At 37.6% G+C, this 17,266-nt stretch overlaps 1 protein-coding gene across 2 annotated transcripts in view; it reads left to right on the forward strand.

The window, feature by feature from the left end:
- LRPPRC (leucine rich pentatricopeptide repeat containing) overlaps positions 1-14,249 on the forward strand; it is an 87,212-nt gene extending 72,963 nt beyond the window's left edge. For both annotated transcript variants that reach the window (XM_038131356.1, XM_038131357.1), the window contains exons 32-38: positions 2,596-2,800; positions 4,878-5,017; positions 5,180-5,295; positions 8,060-8,134; positions 9,680-9,764; positions 12,309-12,451; positions 13,749-14,249. In XM_038131356.1, the coding sequence (XP_037987284.1) occupies positions 2,596-2,800; positions 4,878-5,017; positions 5,180-5,295; positions 8,060-8,134; positions 9,680-9,764; positions 12,309-12,451; positions 13,749-13,805 (821 nt within the window). In that variant the 3' untranslated portion in view covers positions 13,806-14,249. The remainder of the gene's footprint in view (positions 1-2,595; positions 2,801-4,877; positions 5,018-5,179; positions 5,296-8,059; positions 8,135-9,679; positions 9,765-12,308; positions 12,452-13,748) is intronic.
- The last annotated feature ends 3,017 nt before the right edge of the window (positions 14,250-17,266 follow it).

Below are 17,266 nucleotides of genomic sequence, written 5' to 3' on the forward strand. Positions count from 1 at the left end.
TTTATTTTGGTCCTCAGCATTGGCTGCTTTGCAGCCTAGAGATCAGCTCCACAGTGTTATGTCCTACTTATGTAGTTGGGCTGTAGAACTGTTGTGAGAGAGGAAAACTCTGCATGCAGGTAGTTGTACATGCAGGGCAATGTCTTCTATCTTCATGCAAGTCTAAGTACAGTGTTGATACATATTTTTGTCAGTACCGTTAGGCATTAAAGCAACTATGTACAAATTCAATGTATTATTTGAGTTGAGTTTATAAGGCCTTCCAGAAAGTCCACTTTTGATTCTGCCATCATTACATTTTATTTCATTCCATCATGCATAGCTGTACTAGTAACCCATACCCGTGTAACATCAGCTACATTAAAATACTCAAGATGAGCATTTAGACACATTTTCTCACTTGTACTCTTTGTTTCCTGTGGCTGATAAACCTGTCTTGTTCCTCATTCAGTCTCCAGTTTCATGTCATTGGCAGGTGTCATCCGCTGAAGTATTAGTGATGAATGCCATTGCTCCTTTTGCTCTTGGCAGATCTCTTTTTCGCAGCTTTCAAGGCCTTCACCTGACTTTCCTGTCTGATTTTATTCTAATAAATCTCCTCTGTTTTCTTCTCTAATACGCCATGATTTTTACCAGTTCTTCCTGAATATTGCACACCAAAAATCTTCCCTTCTTCAGAACATAAGTGATGTTTCTATATCCTGCCAGTCTCTGTAGCACTCCAGCACTGACTGTATGGGGTTTTTTAGCTAGCATACTAAATTCTGTCACATCAACTCTCTTCCTTGTTGAACTTTAAAAATCTCACTTTTTGTACAATGTGAAGTTTATCAAGTCTGTGGAATTACATTACTTCGCAAAATTATATTTTGTTATATCTTGTGCATTGAACAAGCTTTATCTGACAATTTTAACGAATAGTCACACTTAATCCTTGTTTCTATTTTAATTTATTTTATTTAATTATTTTAGTCTATTGAATTATTTTAATACTTGTCTTTGTCTAAGTGAAGCCTTGAAAATGCAAGCTACTAAGTATTTCAGCCATACAGGTAATTTTCTAAGGCTCGTAGGTTACCCAAAACATTTTTGGCATGGTGTTTCTGTAGTCTTTTGGTGGTGAGCTCCATTTGACCTACATCCTGTGATGGCTTTCACTCGTGTAAAACCTGCTTGCTTTTTACTACTTACATACCTCAATTACTTCATCAACATTCTTTGGTGTGTAATGTGGTACAGTTAAAAGGTTTTATGGAGGCCCCTAAGTATACTCCTAAGAGCTCTGATATATCTTGTAGCAAGAACTTGGTAAAAAACAGTTTACTTCAAAGAGTCAGAACTTGAGTTTCGTGGTAGGAAATTTGCAGAGTTTATAATATAGCATTTTGAAAGATGCATGGTTGGTTTTCACAAGCCTATAGTTACCTGCAGAAATACCTACTATGCTACTAGTACCTTACTTCTTGCTGTAGTTCTGTACATATGCAGCTTTCAGATGTTTCTCTGTCCTTGTTCGTGAGAATGCTGGTTGCACTCTGTGCTAGAGGGAGGTCCACACACAATTTGATCTTGTGTTCTGAGATTGCTTTTTAAATGTTGTGTATTGCTCCTTTTTTTCCCTAAAAAGAAGAATGTGGGGTAGAAAAAAATCTTCCTGTGAAGGAAACCAAAGCATACAGGATATTTTTTGCTTCCTCTCATGGTAACACTTGGTTTCTTCAGTACCTGCATATTGAATTGGAATGGCAATGCTGTGGAGTTCATGTGGGTGTATATTATGCTAGGAGTGTTATCCCTTGGTATTATAATTATCATCTGTGATTAATCCTGCCTGTGCTGGTAAGGAATAAGAGATTTTTACCAGAGGGGCATGTCTTTCTGTGTGTGTTTGCTCATGGATAACGTAAATTGACAAGAATTCTGCTTGGAGAAACGAGGGTGACTTCATCAGCTGTGGGTTTGGGGAATTTGTGGCAGATGGACAGGAGATTGACCTTGTGTGTTTTTAACATATGTAATTGCTATAATCTTAGGAGTTTCTGAGGTAAGGGTTGAGTTCTCGGTTTTTGTTCTTGCAAGGTAACTTGTATCCCATAATTCTATTTAAAAATTAAATTTTGGGAAAGAAGGCTTTCGTGCACACTTGAAAAGAGAAATCTCAGTATTATAATTCAGTTTCTATAATGAACTACTTTTTTAGGCTATATTTATTCTTAAATATACAATGTTTTTGGTTTTTAGTAAAAGAAATTGATTGTGGTTTGGGTAAGAAAAGAGTCAGGACTTCAAAATCATAAGAGAGGATATTTATGACACACCTGCTTTCACTGAGCTGGTTAAAAGCAAATTATTTCAATGTTGAAAGTAGCTTAATACATCTTATTATGAGATATTACAGCCTTTCAATCTAAATTATTGTTGAAAGTTTTTATTTGTGTATATGTATTCAAATTAGAATTCACTCTAGTGATTGCAGGGCTTAAAGAAATTTTTTTTCTGTACTTATTTTAAATGGGTAGGATTAATGATACCAGCAGCATGGTGCTTTCTGAACTAATGTCTGATTTGTTTCCCTTATTTCTTTACTATTGTTAGATGCCTTGGCTGTTTTAAAAGGAATGCTTGACAGTGGTATGTTGCCTACTAGACCAGCAGTTACTGCTCTCATTCAGGCCCTGGCAGAAAAAGGAGATGTAAAGAACCTGCAAGTACTTGAAAACATCCTGGGAGATGTCACAAAATCAATTAACTTACCTTACTCACTAATGCCTAATGCAATTGCATTGGCTCATACAAAAAGGTAAGTATTTACAGGACTGTGTATTTAATTCTTTTTTGCAATGTGCTGGGAAATCTCTTGCATTATCCATTTCATTCTGTTTCCATTTTTACAGTGTCCCAGATGTTAAAATTCTGGTTGAGTATAGTGTGCAGTTCTGTTCTGGTATTGTCTCCTGTACAAATTTGGGGTTGAAAATTTAATGAAGTACAGGGATAAGAACTGTGAAGCATTAAGGTCTTCTTTGGTGCTGTAATTTAGCTTTGATACCTTTGTTCCAATGTGCATGTAAAGTGTTTCCTTGGTGTTACATCAAAAGCTCTATGAAATCTGAAGGTAAAATGGAATTACTTCATCAAACATAGCACCCAGAGATTATGCATATGTATGTATGTATGTATGCATGTGTAAGTGTTTATTATTTATTTATTTATTTATTTTTATGGTTTGTTCTTGTTGTTGTTTGGAAACAAAAATTTACTACCTGTTCCAGAAGTTGAAATGGCAATATATTCTTGAAATTATTGTCTTTACTTTCAAAATGTGAAAGCCAGATGTGTATGTGTGGAGTGAGGTCTTTCCTTGGGTTTTTTTTTTTTTTGGTTAGAACTAAAACAGCTTTGACTGATGCTTTAGGCCACAGTTTAGTTATCACAGTTATCCCCACACTTCCTAGTATCCTGTGATTCTGCCGTTTGTTCAGTATTGTGCTCTGTGTGCATTTCTGGTTTAGTTGGTACATTGGTACTGTGCTGGTTTATCCTTTGTTTAAAACTGCATGAGGAAGCACCTGGAGGAGAGAGGGCAAAAACAGCTTCTCGAATACACTTTGCAGCAACAAGTCTTCAGGAATCCCACATATTCTCGTTTCATTTCCAACTAGTTTTGTTGAGTGGACCTCCTGTGCCTGGTTTGGCAGGAAAGCTGTAGAGCTCTCTAGTACATAACAGATTCCTGGTTGCCTCAGGCATGCCAGGCCACAGGGAGCAGATCCCAGTGGTCCTCGGCACACAGTTCTAATGCATGGACTTGAATGTAAATAAAATGCTTCAGATGGGACAGATACTTCATTATTTGTGGTATAAGCTGCTTATTTTCCTGTATTTCTGTGTCATAAAAGTGTTGCAAAGTCAGGCTGTGCTCTTAAGATGGAGATTGGTGACAAGAATAAATAAATTGTTGCATGCACATAGAGCATCAACTTTTCCCATACCAAAACTAACTTGATGTATGAAAAGACTGAGCAGTGTAAATAATATGCACCCTATATATTCTTAAATACCTTGCAATCTGTACCTTTATAACTCTGAAAAACAGGTTCTTACAGGTATTTCCAATACAATGTTCATTTATTGGTAGTACTGTGTTTCTGATTCAGTTTTCAAAGCATTTTTCATAGCTTTCACATGTGCTGCATGGCTGCTTCACCTAAAAGCATTCGTTGTGCTCAGTTTTCTTTTTCAATTTAATCAGGTTTTAGAGTGGACTGGTAAGAGATGTTGTCATTTGAACTTTTTAGAATGTTGGAAGTAGAGTTTACACTTTGGCGAATACTTCTTGCATTAATTTATTAGCATTTACTATATTTGTACCTTAAGATTAAAAGCATATAAATGTAATGACCAAATGACATTTAGTATTGTCTTCTGCATCCAAAAGGGCAGGCATGGGAAAAATCAGATAAATAATTAATTACATTGCATAAAAATACTTAAATTGCCTTCATTAATTATTCAAATACCCTCTGTTAATGTTTAGATTTTGCCTTCTAGATTTGCAGGATGCATTTTCCTAAAGCAGCAAGCTGAACTCTTCTTTGTTAATGAGGAAAAAAGTGTGTCCAAAATACATAAACTTTGTACAGGTCAAAGGCCATTAAAAATCATTGATTTGATAATTGATTTATTCATTCAGTCATAAATTGTTTCACTTCTACAATATCTGAGTGAATAAAATCTTTCTTTGGTCAATGTTTTTTCGTCATCTATTCCTGGTAAATACAAGCTTGATGTAGAAAACAAAAACTTCATTATAATTGCTTCTTTAGGTTTAGAAGTCTTGATTTCAGAAACTGAGCCAGTTCAATCTTTTTTCCTAGCAATGACCTTGATGCTGCTGTGAAATACCTTGAGCCTCTGCTTATCTCTGGTGCACAGAATCCTGATCAAGCTGTCAAAAGTATTTCCTATTTGTTAAGAAAGGTGTCTGAGGAAGGATTAGAACCAGCTTTGGAAAAATGTAAGTTAATTGCAATGATATTTAAATATTCTGACTCAACAGAGGTGTTATGAAAGAGCTATTACACATAAAACCTGCTCAGTCAGCATAAATCATGCCTGTGAAGTTTACAAAAGCAGCTTTTCAATCAGAGATTTTCCTTATGTCCCCATCATTTTGCAGTTGGTGCGATGGCGGAACGACTGGCCAGCGAGTGTGGAATTTACAGACCTGTCACAGATCTTTTCCTTCAGTACATCAGTGCAGACAGAGTGGATGATGCCAGATCGTTGATACAGGTAATGACATAACAAGAGGTACAGAAATGCTTAGAGCTCTTCAAAGGTTAACCGAGAAATTGTCAGAAAGAGATGTTGTGCAGCATAGGCTGCTACTGGGATGCATTTGAATTACAGTGTGAGTAGCAGTGCACACTTTAGACTAAACCATGGGCTCGTGCTCCAGTACTGAGAGTAGCAGTGCGTGCCAGAGTCAGGAGCCTTTTATGTCTTCCAGTAACATGAAGGAAATGAAGGAAGCGTTTGTATATTGCAAATATTTTTCTCCAAGTTCTCTGTTAGATGTCAGTTGTTTCTTGCAAACCATTTCCTTGCAACTTCTCACCTAATTTCTTAAGAGCTGTAAACATAATGTCTTACAGCTGTACGGTTTGCAAAACAGAAGCAGGCAATGATTGCTTGTCATGGACTTTACTTCACTTGGCTGTAATATTGTATATATTGTATTCAGGGTTTATTAAGAGCTGAATTTGCTTTCTATTTGACTGTCAAGATGCATTAAAACCCAAATGTTGGTCTCAGGGTCACAGTCTCAGCTGACTTAGGAATTGAGACAGCTGCATTTGTGCAGAGCTAAAGACAAGCCAAGCAAGAGGTGGGATGAGCTGTGGGTGCTGGAAACAGGCTCTGTCAGGAGGCTCATCCAAGCAAGTGACAGTCCAGCAGTCAGACTGATGTGTGCATAGGCTCCTGCCTCAAATCAAGGCCTCTTATCATCTCCTGATAGTGCATGCTACTCATTTACCAGTTGCTAAATATTTTTAACTCTTAAAGAAAAAGCTCTGCTTCATCCATGGTATATTTTACGATATTCCAAGACACTACCAATAAAGCTGTTCAGTTACTTCTGCTGCAGTGTGAGGTGTATTACTTGTAATTCCCTTAGTTTGTGTAGGGCTTTGCCTAACTGGTCATCTGAATATTTAATGAAAAGGAGACTATAATTTTGCCATAAAACCCTCTTGCTATATAGCTTGACACATCAAAATGCAAAAAAATTCTCAAGTTATTCCACTCTTCCTGATTGGTTGATTGCTCTTTGATTGACATGGAATGAGTAAATGAAAATTGAGTACGTTGTTTTGCTTTAGTGAAGATAAGGGTTTTTTTCATTTTTAAGTAAAATCATAGTATTCCTAAAATTTTCCATATCATGGAGTAATATCCATGCATATATTCCTGAAACTTGTTAAAACAGCATCCAACTGTTAAAATTAAATTCATGGCTCTATGGCATACTTGAAATAACATTGTATACATTGTATCTTAATGCACAATTTAAAAATACCTTGTTGTAAGTGCATATTTAGAGGTAAGCCTGAGTTGGAACTTGTGTGTCTAGGAGAAAAATAGTGGATTTTATGGCTCAGGAAAAACTTTGAGCTGTGTTAAACATTTGTAGCTGCTATGTGTATCAAGTATTCCACTAACAGCAAACCACAAACTGGAGGATAGGAATAATCATTCTCCATTGTTATATTTTGGAAAGTAAACAACAATCTAAATGAACTTGTTTTGCTTGTAATCTAAAATATTAGTATATACATGGAGACTCCTTACTTCCAGAAATGCATCTAAGAGTCTATTTAAAAGCTGATGAAGCAGCTGCAGTGTCTGCTACTGCCTTTACTGATGAGAGTCAGAAGGGATTTGATATTTCAGCATGAAAGGGAGCTGTGGATAACGTTTCTCAAACTCAACTCTTTCAGAGCAGTTACTGGCAGTAGGTGAGAATGGCTAGAACTGGTAATAAAATATTCCAAGTTTCTCTCATCAGTGCTTTGCCCAGTTTAGCACCACAAAGCCACTTCTTGTCTGTTTGCCTAAAGGAAAGAACCTTCGCACCTTTTCACCTGGACCTTAAAGAGCTTGTAAACCATATTACTTACACAGAATACTCATCATGGCATAACCCAAAATTTCTTGTTTGCATATGTCTACAATACTAGTTGAATATAGGAAAATCGTGGTATGTGTTTTCATATGCACAATATTCTCTTTTTCCTGTGCATTTTGGTACTGCTGTTGTACAGCTGGTAAAAAAAAAACCACACTGTGCATTTTTAAGCATTCTAAGACTGACATCTTTGAGGAACATACACTTAATATTGTCTTGTATATTTTATTTTGTCCTTGTTTCTAAAGTAAGATCGATTTTTGATTTTTATCTGGTCTGTCTCAAACTTTTCTAAGTTCAACTTCTCTCTCTCAAACCCTGTCTATTGCAGTTAAAGCCTTTTATAAAATAGAGAGATTGAAATCAGTCCTTTGTATGCATAAGTGTAGGTAATTATACTTTAAAGAGAACTTGCTTTGTACATTTTAATTTTTATAAAGAAACGAGCAGTTATCTCCCTGACACCTTATTAAATGTATAATTAACCTTATGATCCCTAGCTCACTTGTGAATGCTTGGCAGTATAATTGGAGAGGAATAGTGTTTCTCTTTTTCATTCTTTTGCAGTCCTAAACCTCGTTTTTGTGGTATATTGAAGTATTAGTTTAATTCTTTCCCCTATTGTTTTAAACAAACTTTATCCCTACCATTTTAAAAATGTTTGTCAGTGAGGTGCATAAAATGAACTTGGTTTGTGGTTGGTTTTTTGGTTTTCTTGTCAAACTAAAATTCAATTATTTACCTTGTAAATTGGTAATATGTTAGTATATTGTTTTAAGCCTCTGTAATTGGAAATTTTCACCTGAGTAATTTTGTTTAGCAGTAACCTACTCATGTCTGCTACATTAATAATTTCTTTGTCTTCAGAGGTGGGGTGCAATAATTCAGGAGAAGAGAACTTTAGGGCGCTTCATGGCTAGATCAGCATCTCAGCCTGGACAGGTACAATGTTTTTTTCATGTATAGGATTTTATGTGTCACAAAATACTATTTCATCAACCTTTGTTCAAGGTGTTTTGAACTTCACAGTTGACAGCTTCACTGGGTTTCTTGGGGAGGGGGGAGGTTAATTTGCAGAGCTGGTTATGTTTAAAGAACAGTTTACATTATGGAGCATGATGGAAGGGAGGGTGTACTTAATATTTTTCTGTTGTTTTGGTTATTTCCTGCATTTTCCATGTTAAACTGTACATCCCACAAACATTGTGCTTAGAATGTTTTACTGCATTATCCAGTTCAGTATCACAACCTGAAAGTCCTTATTTTATTGGCTACATTGTACGAATACAAATGCAAGGTAAAACCTCAGCCTCTCTCTGATGATAAAATGCCTCTGTGTTTACATTAAAAGACACATTTCATATTACTTGTTATGGTGGTTTGGACATGTATCTAGTTGGAGCATCTGTTTAGATTCCTGGTTTTGTCCTCATTCCCTGTAATTTGAAATGCTCTGTTTATGTGCTTGCTCTACTCCTATCCCTCCTCCTCCTATTGCCCCCTTAAAGTAATCAAAAAACCTCAAAACAAATAAAACACAAATCCAAAGGCCAACAAAGAAACTCCGACCCACACAAAAAAGCCTTAGAACACACTAAAAAAATCAAACACCCCCCCACCCCTCAAACCCAACATTGAAAAACAACCAAAAAAACCCCTGAAATACACACCCAGGCAGAATCATACGGATTTCTCTTTCATAGAGGAGCAGCATGAGACATCTAGCACACAACCTAGAATAGTTTGGTTTTTTTTTCAGATGAGCCAAATGCACATTTATGATTTGTGGAAATTGCCATTAAATACTAGTAGAGTAAAAGTTCTTTTGTTGAAGTAACGATGATAAATATGATGTGACAAACACTATTGTTTGGTGTCTGTAAGAAGGAACTAAAAGTATGTAAGTTTCCCAGCTTATCAAGCTGAAATTTTACTAACACATCATAGTTGGTTGTGTGTGATAGAGATGTTCTTAATTTCAATAAACTGCTTTTAATTTAAAACCTAAGAATTTTGAAAACTGCAGTCAGAGGCTGAGAGAAGGAGGTTCCAAATTTAAGCTCATCAGTTAGTGATCTGACTCCTTTGAAGCATTGATCGTAGCTGCCATTGACCTCTGGGTCATTGAAGGATACAGAGTGTTTTGCAGTTTTCCTAAATTGGTTGTAATCCTGCCATATTCTTATTGATACATTAATTGCCTACTTGGAAAAAAAAAAGACACTAATGTTTAGCATTCTTGAGTATGGATTTTAGACCCGTACTACGTTAATTGCATTTTGTGCTTAATTTCTTTTACTATTTCATATCTGCAAAATTTTGGGCAGGAAATTATTGTATATACTTTGAGTCACACAGTCCGTTCTTTGTTACCAGTATGGTTTGTTTCACTTAAAAAATGTGCAGTCACTGTTCTGAATTTGGTGACTTTTTGTTCTCTAAGATTTCGAGTTCATGGGTTTTTTGTATATGCATTAAATCTCACAGGCAAAGAGGATTGAGGCGCTTCTGGAACTGATTCCTGAGCATCTCGATCCAGCAGTGGCGTACCGCTACCTCCTGAGATGTTATGGTAAGCGATGCTCCTTGGAACAGTGCTTTAGTAGGAACTCTGGAGACATTCAGAAAGGTCACGCAAGCCCTGACTTGCTTTACAGTTCAAGTCATAAAGAGGTGGAGGGGTTATCTGAGGTTTTTCTTGTTTCAGTCTGTTGGGTCTGTATGCTGTCCTGGCTGTTAGGATGAAAGAGCAACCAGCTGACACAAGCTGTGAATCCTTTACTTAGAGCCTTAAGTAGAGGCTTCATGGAGTAAGAAGGAATCCATCCTAACCCATGGGGAAAAATGCTGTAGAAATGAATGGCTTTTAAGAGGAATTTAGCTTTTTTCTTCCCAAAACACGTAGTAATACTGATTCCTTTTATGTGTGTATGTTTCAATATCCTGAGTGATTTGTTCTATCAGTAATGTGAAACAATCTTATTGTTATTAGTGTAAATTATTTATGCATCTTATAATGCAGCCAAAGTTAGTATTGCAGATGCCTTCATTTGAATTTACGTAAATAGTTGAAGGACTCATCAGTTCTCTTTATAGCCAAAGTCGAAGTGAGCGCCTCTAAAAAAGTCAGGTTTTTTGTTTAAGTATGTTTATTTGCAAGACAGACTCTTGAAAAACCAGGACATACAGCTTCTATGGCAACACTCGATTGGAAGCCTGCATCTCTGTGCTGTAGAGTCCTTTGCCTTGTGTACTCTGATACTGTCCTTCAGTTCTGTAACAGGGAGTAAATCCTTTTCACACGTGTTACAAGCAAAAAAGAATAAGGGCAGAAGCCTTCATGCACCAGTCCATCACAGAGGAGATAAATAGGAATAATTAGGTAAAACACTACAAACACAAATCCAAGATATGGTGTTAAAGGGATACAAACTTAGTTATTTGAATCAAGTTGTAGACATGCTACAATGTGTTATCTAACTTAGAAAATTTGCTTGCTTTATCACTACCAAAATTGTTTAGCCCTGTAACATATACAGGTTCACAGCAGGGAAAGTTTTTTAACATGTTTTTATAAGACAAAAGCAGCACTGTACTTGCTGCTTTATGCTGTCATTAGTCCTCTGCTGCTTTACTTTAGTAAAAATTCTGTAAGTGAACTAAGCTCTTCACTGTCCTTCCTAACTGCATGATGGTATAGCAGTTTCATAAAGAGATTGCAGAGAATCAATCACTTGCCCCACTGTACTTAAAATAGTGGTTAGAGTGTATTGAACACGTGAAGCTACGCTCTGTATGAGCAGATGCTTGCTCTGCTGTCTTCAGGCAGACATGTACCTGGCTCCTAGCACGTTCTAGGGGAGACAGTTACCAGCATGAAGAGTTTTAAAAGCTGTTACCTGGTTATTCTGTGCAAGCATCTTACCTATATGGGACATTGATCATTTGACTGTTAAAGGGATCATCAGCAAAATATTTAGCGCAACTGAAAATGAGAAGGCTTAGATTGTGCTCTAGCTATGAGGGGTAGAAAGAAGATCTTTTAAATCAAAGTTGGTGGGTTTTTTAAATTTTAAAGTTATTAGTAAGCTTTCAAACATGGTTTCTTGTTTTGCAACAAATCCAGTCTTGTATTAGCAGATTTTTTTGAGTGAAGAAATTATTCTCCTTTCAGGCTATTGTTATTTTTAAATAGAAAAAGCTATGAAATGTGGCAGAGGATTGTTATTACCACAATTGGTTACTGTTTCTAATTGACAGAAAAATGGGCAAATAGAATTATAATTGTTTGTGTTTAGTCAAGATATAGTAGAGCATAGATCACAGCTGAAAGAAGTTTGATCACCTGTCAGGCATCCATCCATGATGGAACAAATAAAAGGACCTTTGCTCCTGTCCTTGTCCTGAGATGAGATCCACTGCCAGGGCTAGCTTTCCTTCAGTCCGGTGAGATGCACGATCCTTTGCTGTATACCTTTTAGGAAGAAGAAATATGTAAAATCACGATTGTGTGGTCCATTAAATGCAATCTAAGCATTAGCTCTTTTGGTTGGTGTTTCCCATACAATAAATCTATTTTAAAGTTGTAGAAAGTTAACGATTTCTATGCTTTCATTAAGCTGTCATTTCATGCAGTTTTTGCAGTAGCCTCCCACATTAAAAAAGGAGCTCAGCCACTTGCCAGATGTGAGTGGGAAGCTCTTTCTCATGAGAAGGGGACACAGGCTATCCATTTCTGCACAAAGCTTTTTCTTTTTCCTTTATGAACCATTGCTTTTATAGCTCCTGTGGTTGCGAAGATGATGTTTCCAAATGTGAACAAGTAAAACCTGAGACAGCTCCCATACTGCAGGTGTTTGTGTTCACCCTCCCAGGCAACTGAATGAATTTAACTGGACATGATGGCTTCCTTGATGTTTACAAGGTGCTAGGAACTGTTGTACTGCTTCTAGGACCCTGGGGACAGCAGTGAAACTGTCAGGGGTCGCTTCACTTTCATCCCAGTGTTTCTCAAGCAGATGTCTGAGCAGCAGTCGATGGTTAAGCATGAGTGAAAACAGGTGGAAAGAGAAACAAGTAACCACTTAGATTTTTTGGGTTCTATTTTTTTCCTCAGAATTGGATGGGGATGTTGCTTCTGTAAAGGCTACGTATGAGAAAGCAAAAGCGAAGAATATAGAGCTGCACGAGATCGCTTTGAAATCTTTAGCAACTTTTCTGAAGAAAGTAGGAGAGCCTGTCCCTTTCACTGAACCCCCTGTGAGTATTTCCTAATTAAGAAATAGAGCTGCAGACTTGTGTATGTTCAATATTAATAAAACAAATTGCATTAATGCTTACGTAGGGACTAGGTCTCTGCAGAGACTCCTCAAAGGAGGTAATGTGTGAAGTCCTGGGTGTTGTGGGAGCTGCGGTAATCTTGCATTGGATTTGACTTGAGGAAATAAAACCTCTTGGGGCTTAAGATATTTAAACTACCTCCTTCCTATCAGGCACTCATCTACAGGTGTACCCTTATCAAATCTCCTTGGGGCATTTTTCTAAGCAGTTGGACTTGAAAAGGCGTGTAGAACGTGTGCTTCAGTAGCAATTAATGGCTTCTAGTTTTCATTAATTAGTGTTTTGTGTCTAGTATAAGTTGCTGAGCTAGTAGGGTGGAATTTTAGAACTGTAGGAATTATTTTTCTGTTGCAGCTTTGCTTCTAGCTACCCTGCCAAGACACCTATGCAACTGTGCAAATACATGTTACTTGAGGGTGACAAACAGCATGATATTAAATCTGTGAAGATTGCAAATAGTTCTGCATCATTCGTTTGACTAATAGTCTACTAGTACCATTTTTGCTGAGAAGATTTTGAAGGCATTCTATTTTCCGTTCTCTAAGTAAACTTTTTATTGCAATTTTCTCACCACTTTTTGTATTCTAAATAAATGTTCTGTGATTCTGTAAAGACTGGCCATACACTGTTTGTCTATATTGCTTCATGATAAATGTGATTTTTCTTTTCTAATTTGGAAAGAATTGGAGAAAATTTTGGCGCAAAATATTTAGTTCAGCCTTTCAATGATTATGATGGGGTTTTTTCCTTCAGCTTTACACAGTTTATAATCTGAATTTTTATTTGGACTGTAAATTTAAAACATAGAATGTCTGTTTCTTATATGTAGCTAGTGAAAATAAGAGTGTTTTTCCAAGTCACTGGGATGATTCATTTCCCTGTTCAATTTTTCTCTAATGCAGCTTGGTCTTTAAAAGCGTTTCAATTTTTTTGACACAATTGCAGATTGAAGTTAAAAAGTATTTTCATTTTAAAAATGAAATTGATTATATTATTGCATTTAGTAATAGAAGCTTCATTATGCATTTTTGGCAAGGTTTTCCTTTTCCTTTTATTCATTCTCTCTGGTATTTCTCCTAATTATACAGACTTCAATACAGATCTAGTTTTGCATGACAGAGAATAATAGATTTTGTCAGGATGTAAGACTTTGTTCAGAATTAGTAACTTCTCAGCTGAAACAAGGTTGAACTTGTTTATTCCACTCTGTTTGTAGGAACCTCTGAAATTCTATGTGGAAAAATGGAGGAATAGAAGATCGGCAGCATCATGAACAGACAGTTTTATGATTTAGTTGTTTATGAAATTGTTTAAATGCTACATTCAATAAAAACTTTAAAAAGCATGTTATGTGTAATTTTTAATTTGAATCTGTGATTAACATCACTTTCTGTAACTGCAGTTGATAGAAACATTTATTAATAGAAATGCTGTTAAAATTGCTAATGAAATATCAAGGTGCAGCCCTCTGAGATATTTCCATTTTGATGTATGATCTGCTGTAAACTCAGCTGGTTTTTTGCCCCTGTTTATTTGCCAGATATATGTATATCAAGAAAGTTGCTGGAGGGATACAGAACTGTAACTGAAGGAGACTGTCTTATCCTTGTTCTTTGCCTGGTCACTGTACTTTGGGGTGAAAATATGAGGGTGAAGAACATAATCTTCAGGATTCAGCTGTATCTACGCAGAAAATAAACATATTTTTTAAGTTTTCTCTTAATTGTACTTTCTTGTGTTAAGCATCTTGGTAGGGTGTAGGATATTATACGTAAAGAAAAAATACTTTCCCCTTTTACACTGGCCTTGTGTGTTGTAGTCGTATAGCATCTTCATTCTTATAACTGTTAGTCCAGGTAATTTTATGGATACAAGAACTCCACATCCATGAAAGCATGCCCTTTAAACAAAGCATTACCTATTCTTTGCAGGGGTGGCAATTTTTACTTGCTGAGAGACTGATGGACATTCTTCATTTGAAGGAATGTGGGAGTACAGCTACTCTGAGATGATATTTCAGAGCCCAGATTTGTGTGATCATGAAAATAAGACATGTCTAAGTTACAAAGATTAAATATTAGGTAGAAAATACATCCATTATCTCTGTGCATAATGATGGAAAGTCACAAATGTGCACATTGGTGTTGCAAATGGAACACGTTGCCTGCTGAGTCCTTCAGAGGGGTTTTAATGAAATGAAAGATTGTTTCTGTGCATTTCAGCTTTGTTTATTGATCTTTTTGATTTTCAGCCATATCTTAACTGAGATACCTTTCTTAGGTTTTCCCACATAGGCAAAATTGTGGTAATTAAAAATTCATGTGTACGTTCAAGGTTTTGGCAAATTTTTGCAAGACTTGTATGGTCAAAGAAAGAAATTGGGACTTTGGTTTTTGTTTTGTTTTTTTTTTTTTAGTTTAACTTCCAATTAAAATAATTATTATATTAACAAATACACAGAAAAATCCTGCTGTGGTTTAAAAATGAGGCTTCACTGATCAGGAGTGGGGAGAGTGGTAAATTTTGTTCTCCGGGCAAGCTGGATGAATGCAAGCAGTGTCTGCTTCCTCGGTGGTGTGGTTTTGCAGCGACCTTCATCACTCCACGAGCGTCGACTCGACAACATACTGCAGCTACGTGGCTCGAACCATCTCGCACCCTTTGTTCCTGCCTTGTCAAGATAAGGCATTAACGTTTGAAATTTCATTCATAGCCTAATGGTTGTGTGCCCTATCTGAAAGCAAGCCTAGGCAGGACTCAGTTTATTTCATTTCACAAATGGAGATGGTTCTTTTTTCTAATGCTGCAGCTACATTACATGTGTTTCGATGTAATAGCAGCATAATTGAAGACTGTGTCAACTAGTTGGCAACCCTTTCTCTGGTGCCACAGCTCTTGTTTTTAGAGGTCATCTCATGAATCTCTCCATTTCACAGCAGTAGCCGTGTTCCTGTAAGCGGAGTCACAGCTGAGTGTAACTTGAGGAAATGGGCACAGATGCAGCTGGAGCTGAGCTAGCACGTGGATTAAGGAAGAGAATATTACTTGAAGCAAACACCAGGTCACCACAGAGGAAGTCAACAGCAGATCTGTGGATCTTGACTCCCTTTTTGACAAGGAGGTGAAGTCTCATGAGGCTGTGGATCAGGTACTGCACCTATCAGTGGTCTGTGTTGTGATGCCAAGGGGTCATGTTTGCTGGCTGCTGCCCTCTGAGGCAGGAGAGCAGCACACAGGGCCACAGCCAGATGCAGAGCTGTGTTGCTGGTGCCCACGGTGGGGTCTGACCGTGCAAGATTGGTGCTAGTTAACATCTGTCCATTTTTCTTCTAGCTGGTTTGCCTCTCAGCCAGAACAATGCCCTGTAATTGCTGCAGTTACAGAGATAATAAGTACATTTGATGGCCTGTAACTGAGGAGTGTAAGTGAAATTGTTTTCAGCTCCAAAATTACCTTTTGAGTGACCTCATGGAAAGTCGTGGGCTGAGCAAGCCAGCTCCGGAGCCCTTTAAACATCAGTGAGGTGCTGCAGGGATATGAGACCAAACAGAACCCGGGTTTCATGGCAGCAGTGACAGGGAAATGAGCTAAAGGACATGCTGACCATTTGGGATCCCGTTGGAATAGCGTGGACTCATGGAGCCCAGCCTGTCTCTGTGGCAGAGATGGGAAGAAGGAGATTATTCAAAGGATGGGCTGCTGTTGTCTGATAATACTTTTGGATTTCCTGTTCCAGTAAATGTTTCATGTGCAGTTAAGGGATGATTACACACAGAAGTGCAGTCTCTCCTGTCTTTAAAATGTGGGCCAATGAGGGATTTGTGCCACTCTGGGACACAATCATCTCAGTCTGAAACAAGGTTATAGCGGGAAGGTTTTGCAGAATCGGCAGTTGTGCCGACTCTTCAAGAGCACGCTTGAAATGATAATATTTCTTGTGCATCGTTGTGCTGAGACTCAGCCATTTCAAGCATGAAGAAAAGTGCAGTTTTAGAAGGTTGGCATTTCTTTACCAAATAAGTAGGCGGTTTCATTATTTCTTCCTCTTCGAAGAGAGAAACCTGTAAGATGAGAAAATGCAGAATGGCAGCCTTGTGAACTTGTCATGGTGATTTACTGGTCCTGAGAGCAAATGCACTTTAGCACACTGACCACAGCATGCACCCCTTTAAAGCAGGATAGAATTATTTGCCACTGGCTAGTGGATAACTGGGATTGTGCAAGATCCAGACCAGGTGCAGTGTCTGTGAGATGGGAGCACGCCTTTCCAGAGGCCTCTGTGGGAAGCAGAGAGCCTGCTGACATGCCATGACCTGACATGTTACTGTAGAAAGCAAATTGTGGGAGTGTGTATGTGTTGCATAATTGTGTGTCTTGATTGGGGTTGAGAGGACTGGGAAAAGCTTGCTGCCTGAATTGAGATGACTTAATCTCACTTCTGTGCCCTGCACCACATTATGGGCTTGCCTCTTCCCCCACCCCTCTTGAGGCAGGGGCAGGAGCAAGGGGCTTTGGGGCTTTTGAGATCAAGACAGGAAAAGTTTCCTCGTTAACTACCGATGTAGTCATTTGCAGCCTGATAATTACATGCTATGGTTTTATCCTTATCTACTAAAACAGTTCGTTCAACTCATTGTCTCCTGAGACCCTTTTTTATGGCAAGAATTGCAGCTTGGTAGGTTAGTAGCTGTCTTCACACTTCCTTAATATGTACCCACTGTTGAAAGTGGGGTA

This window comes from Motacilla alba, chromosome 3, assembly GCF_015832195.1.
Source record: "Motacilla alba alba isolate MOTALB_02 chromosome 3, Motacilla_alba_V1.0_pri, whole genome shotgun sequence".
NCBI lineage: Eukaryota > Metazoa > Chordata > Aves > Passeriformes > Motacillidae > Motacilla > Motacilla alba.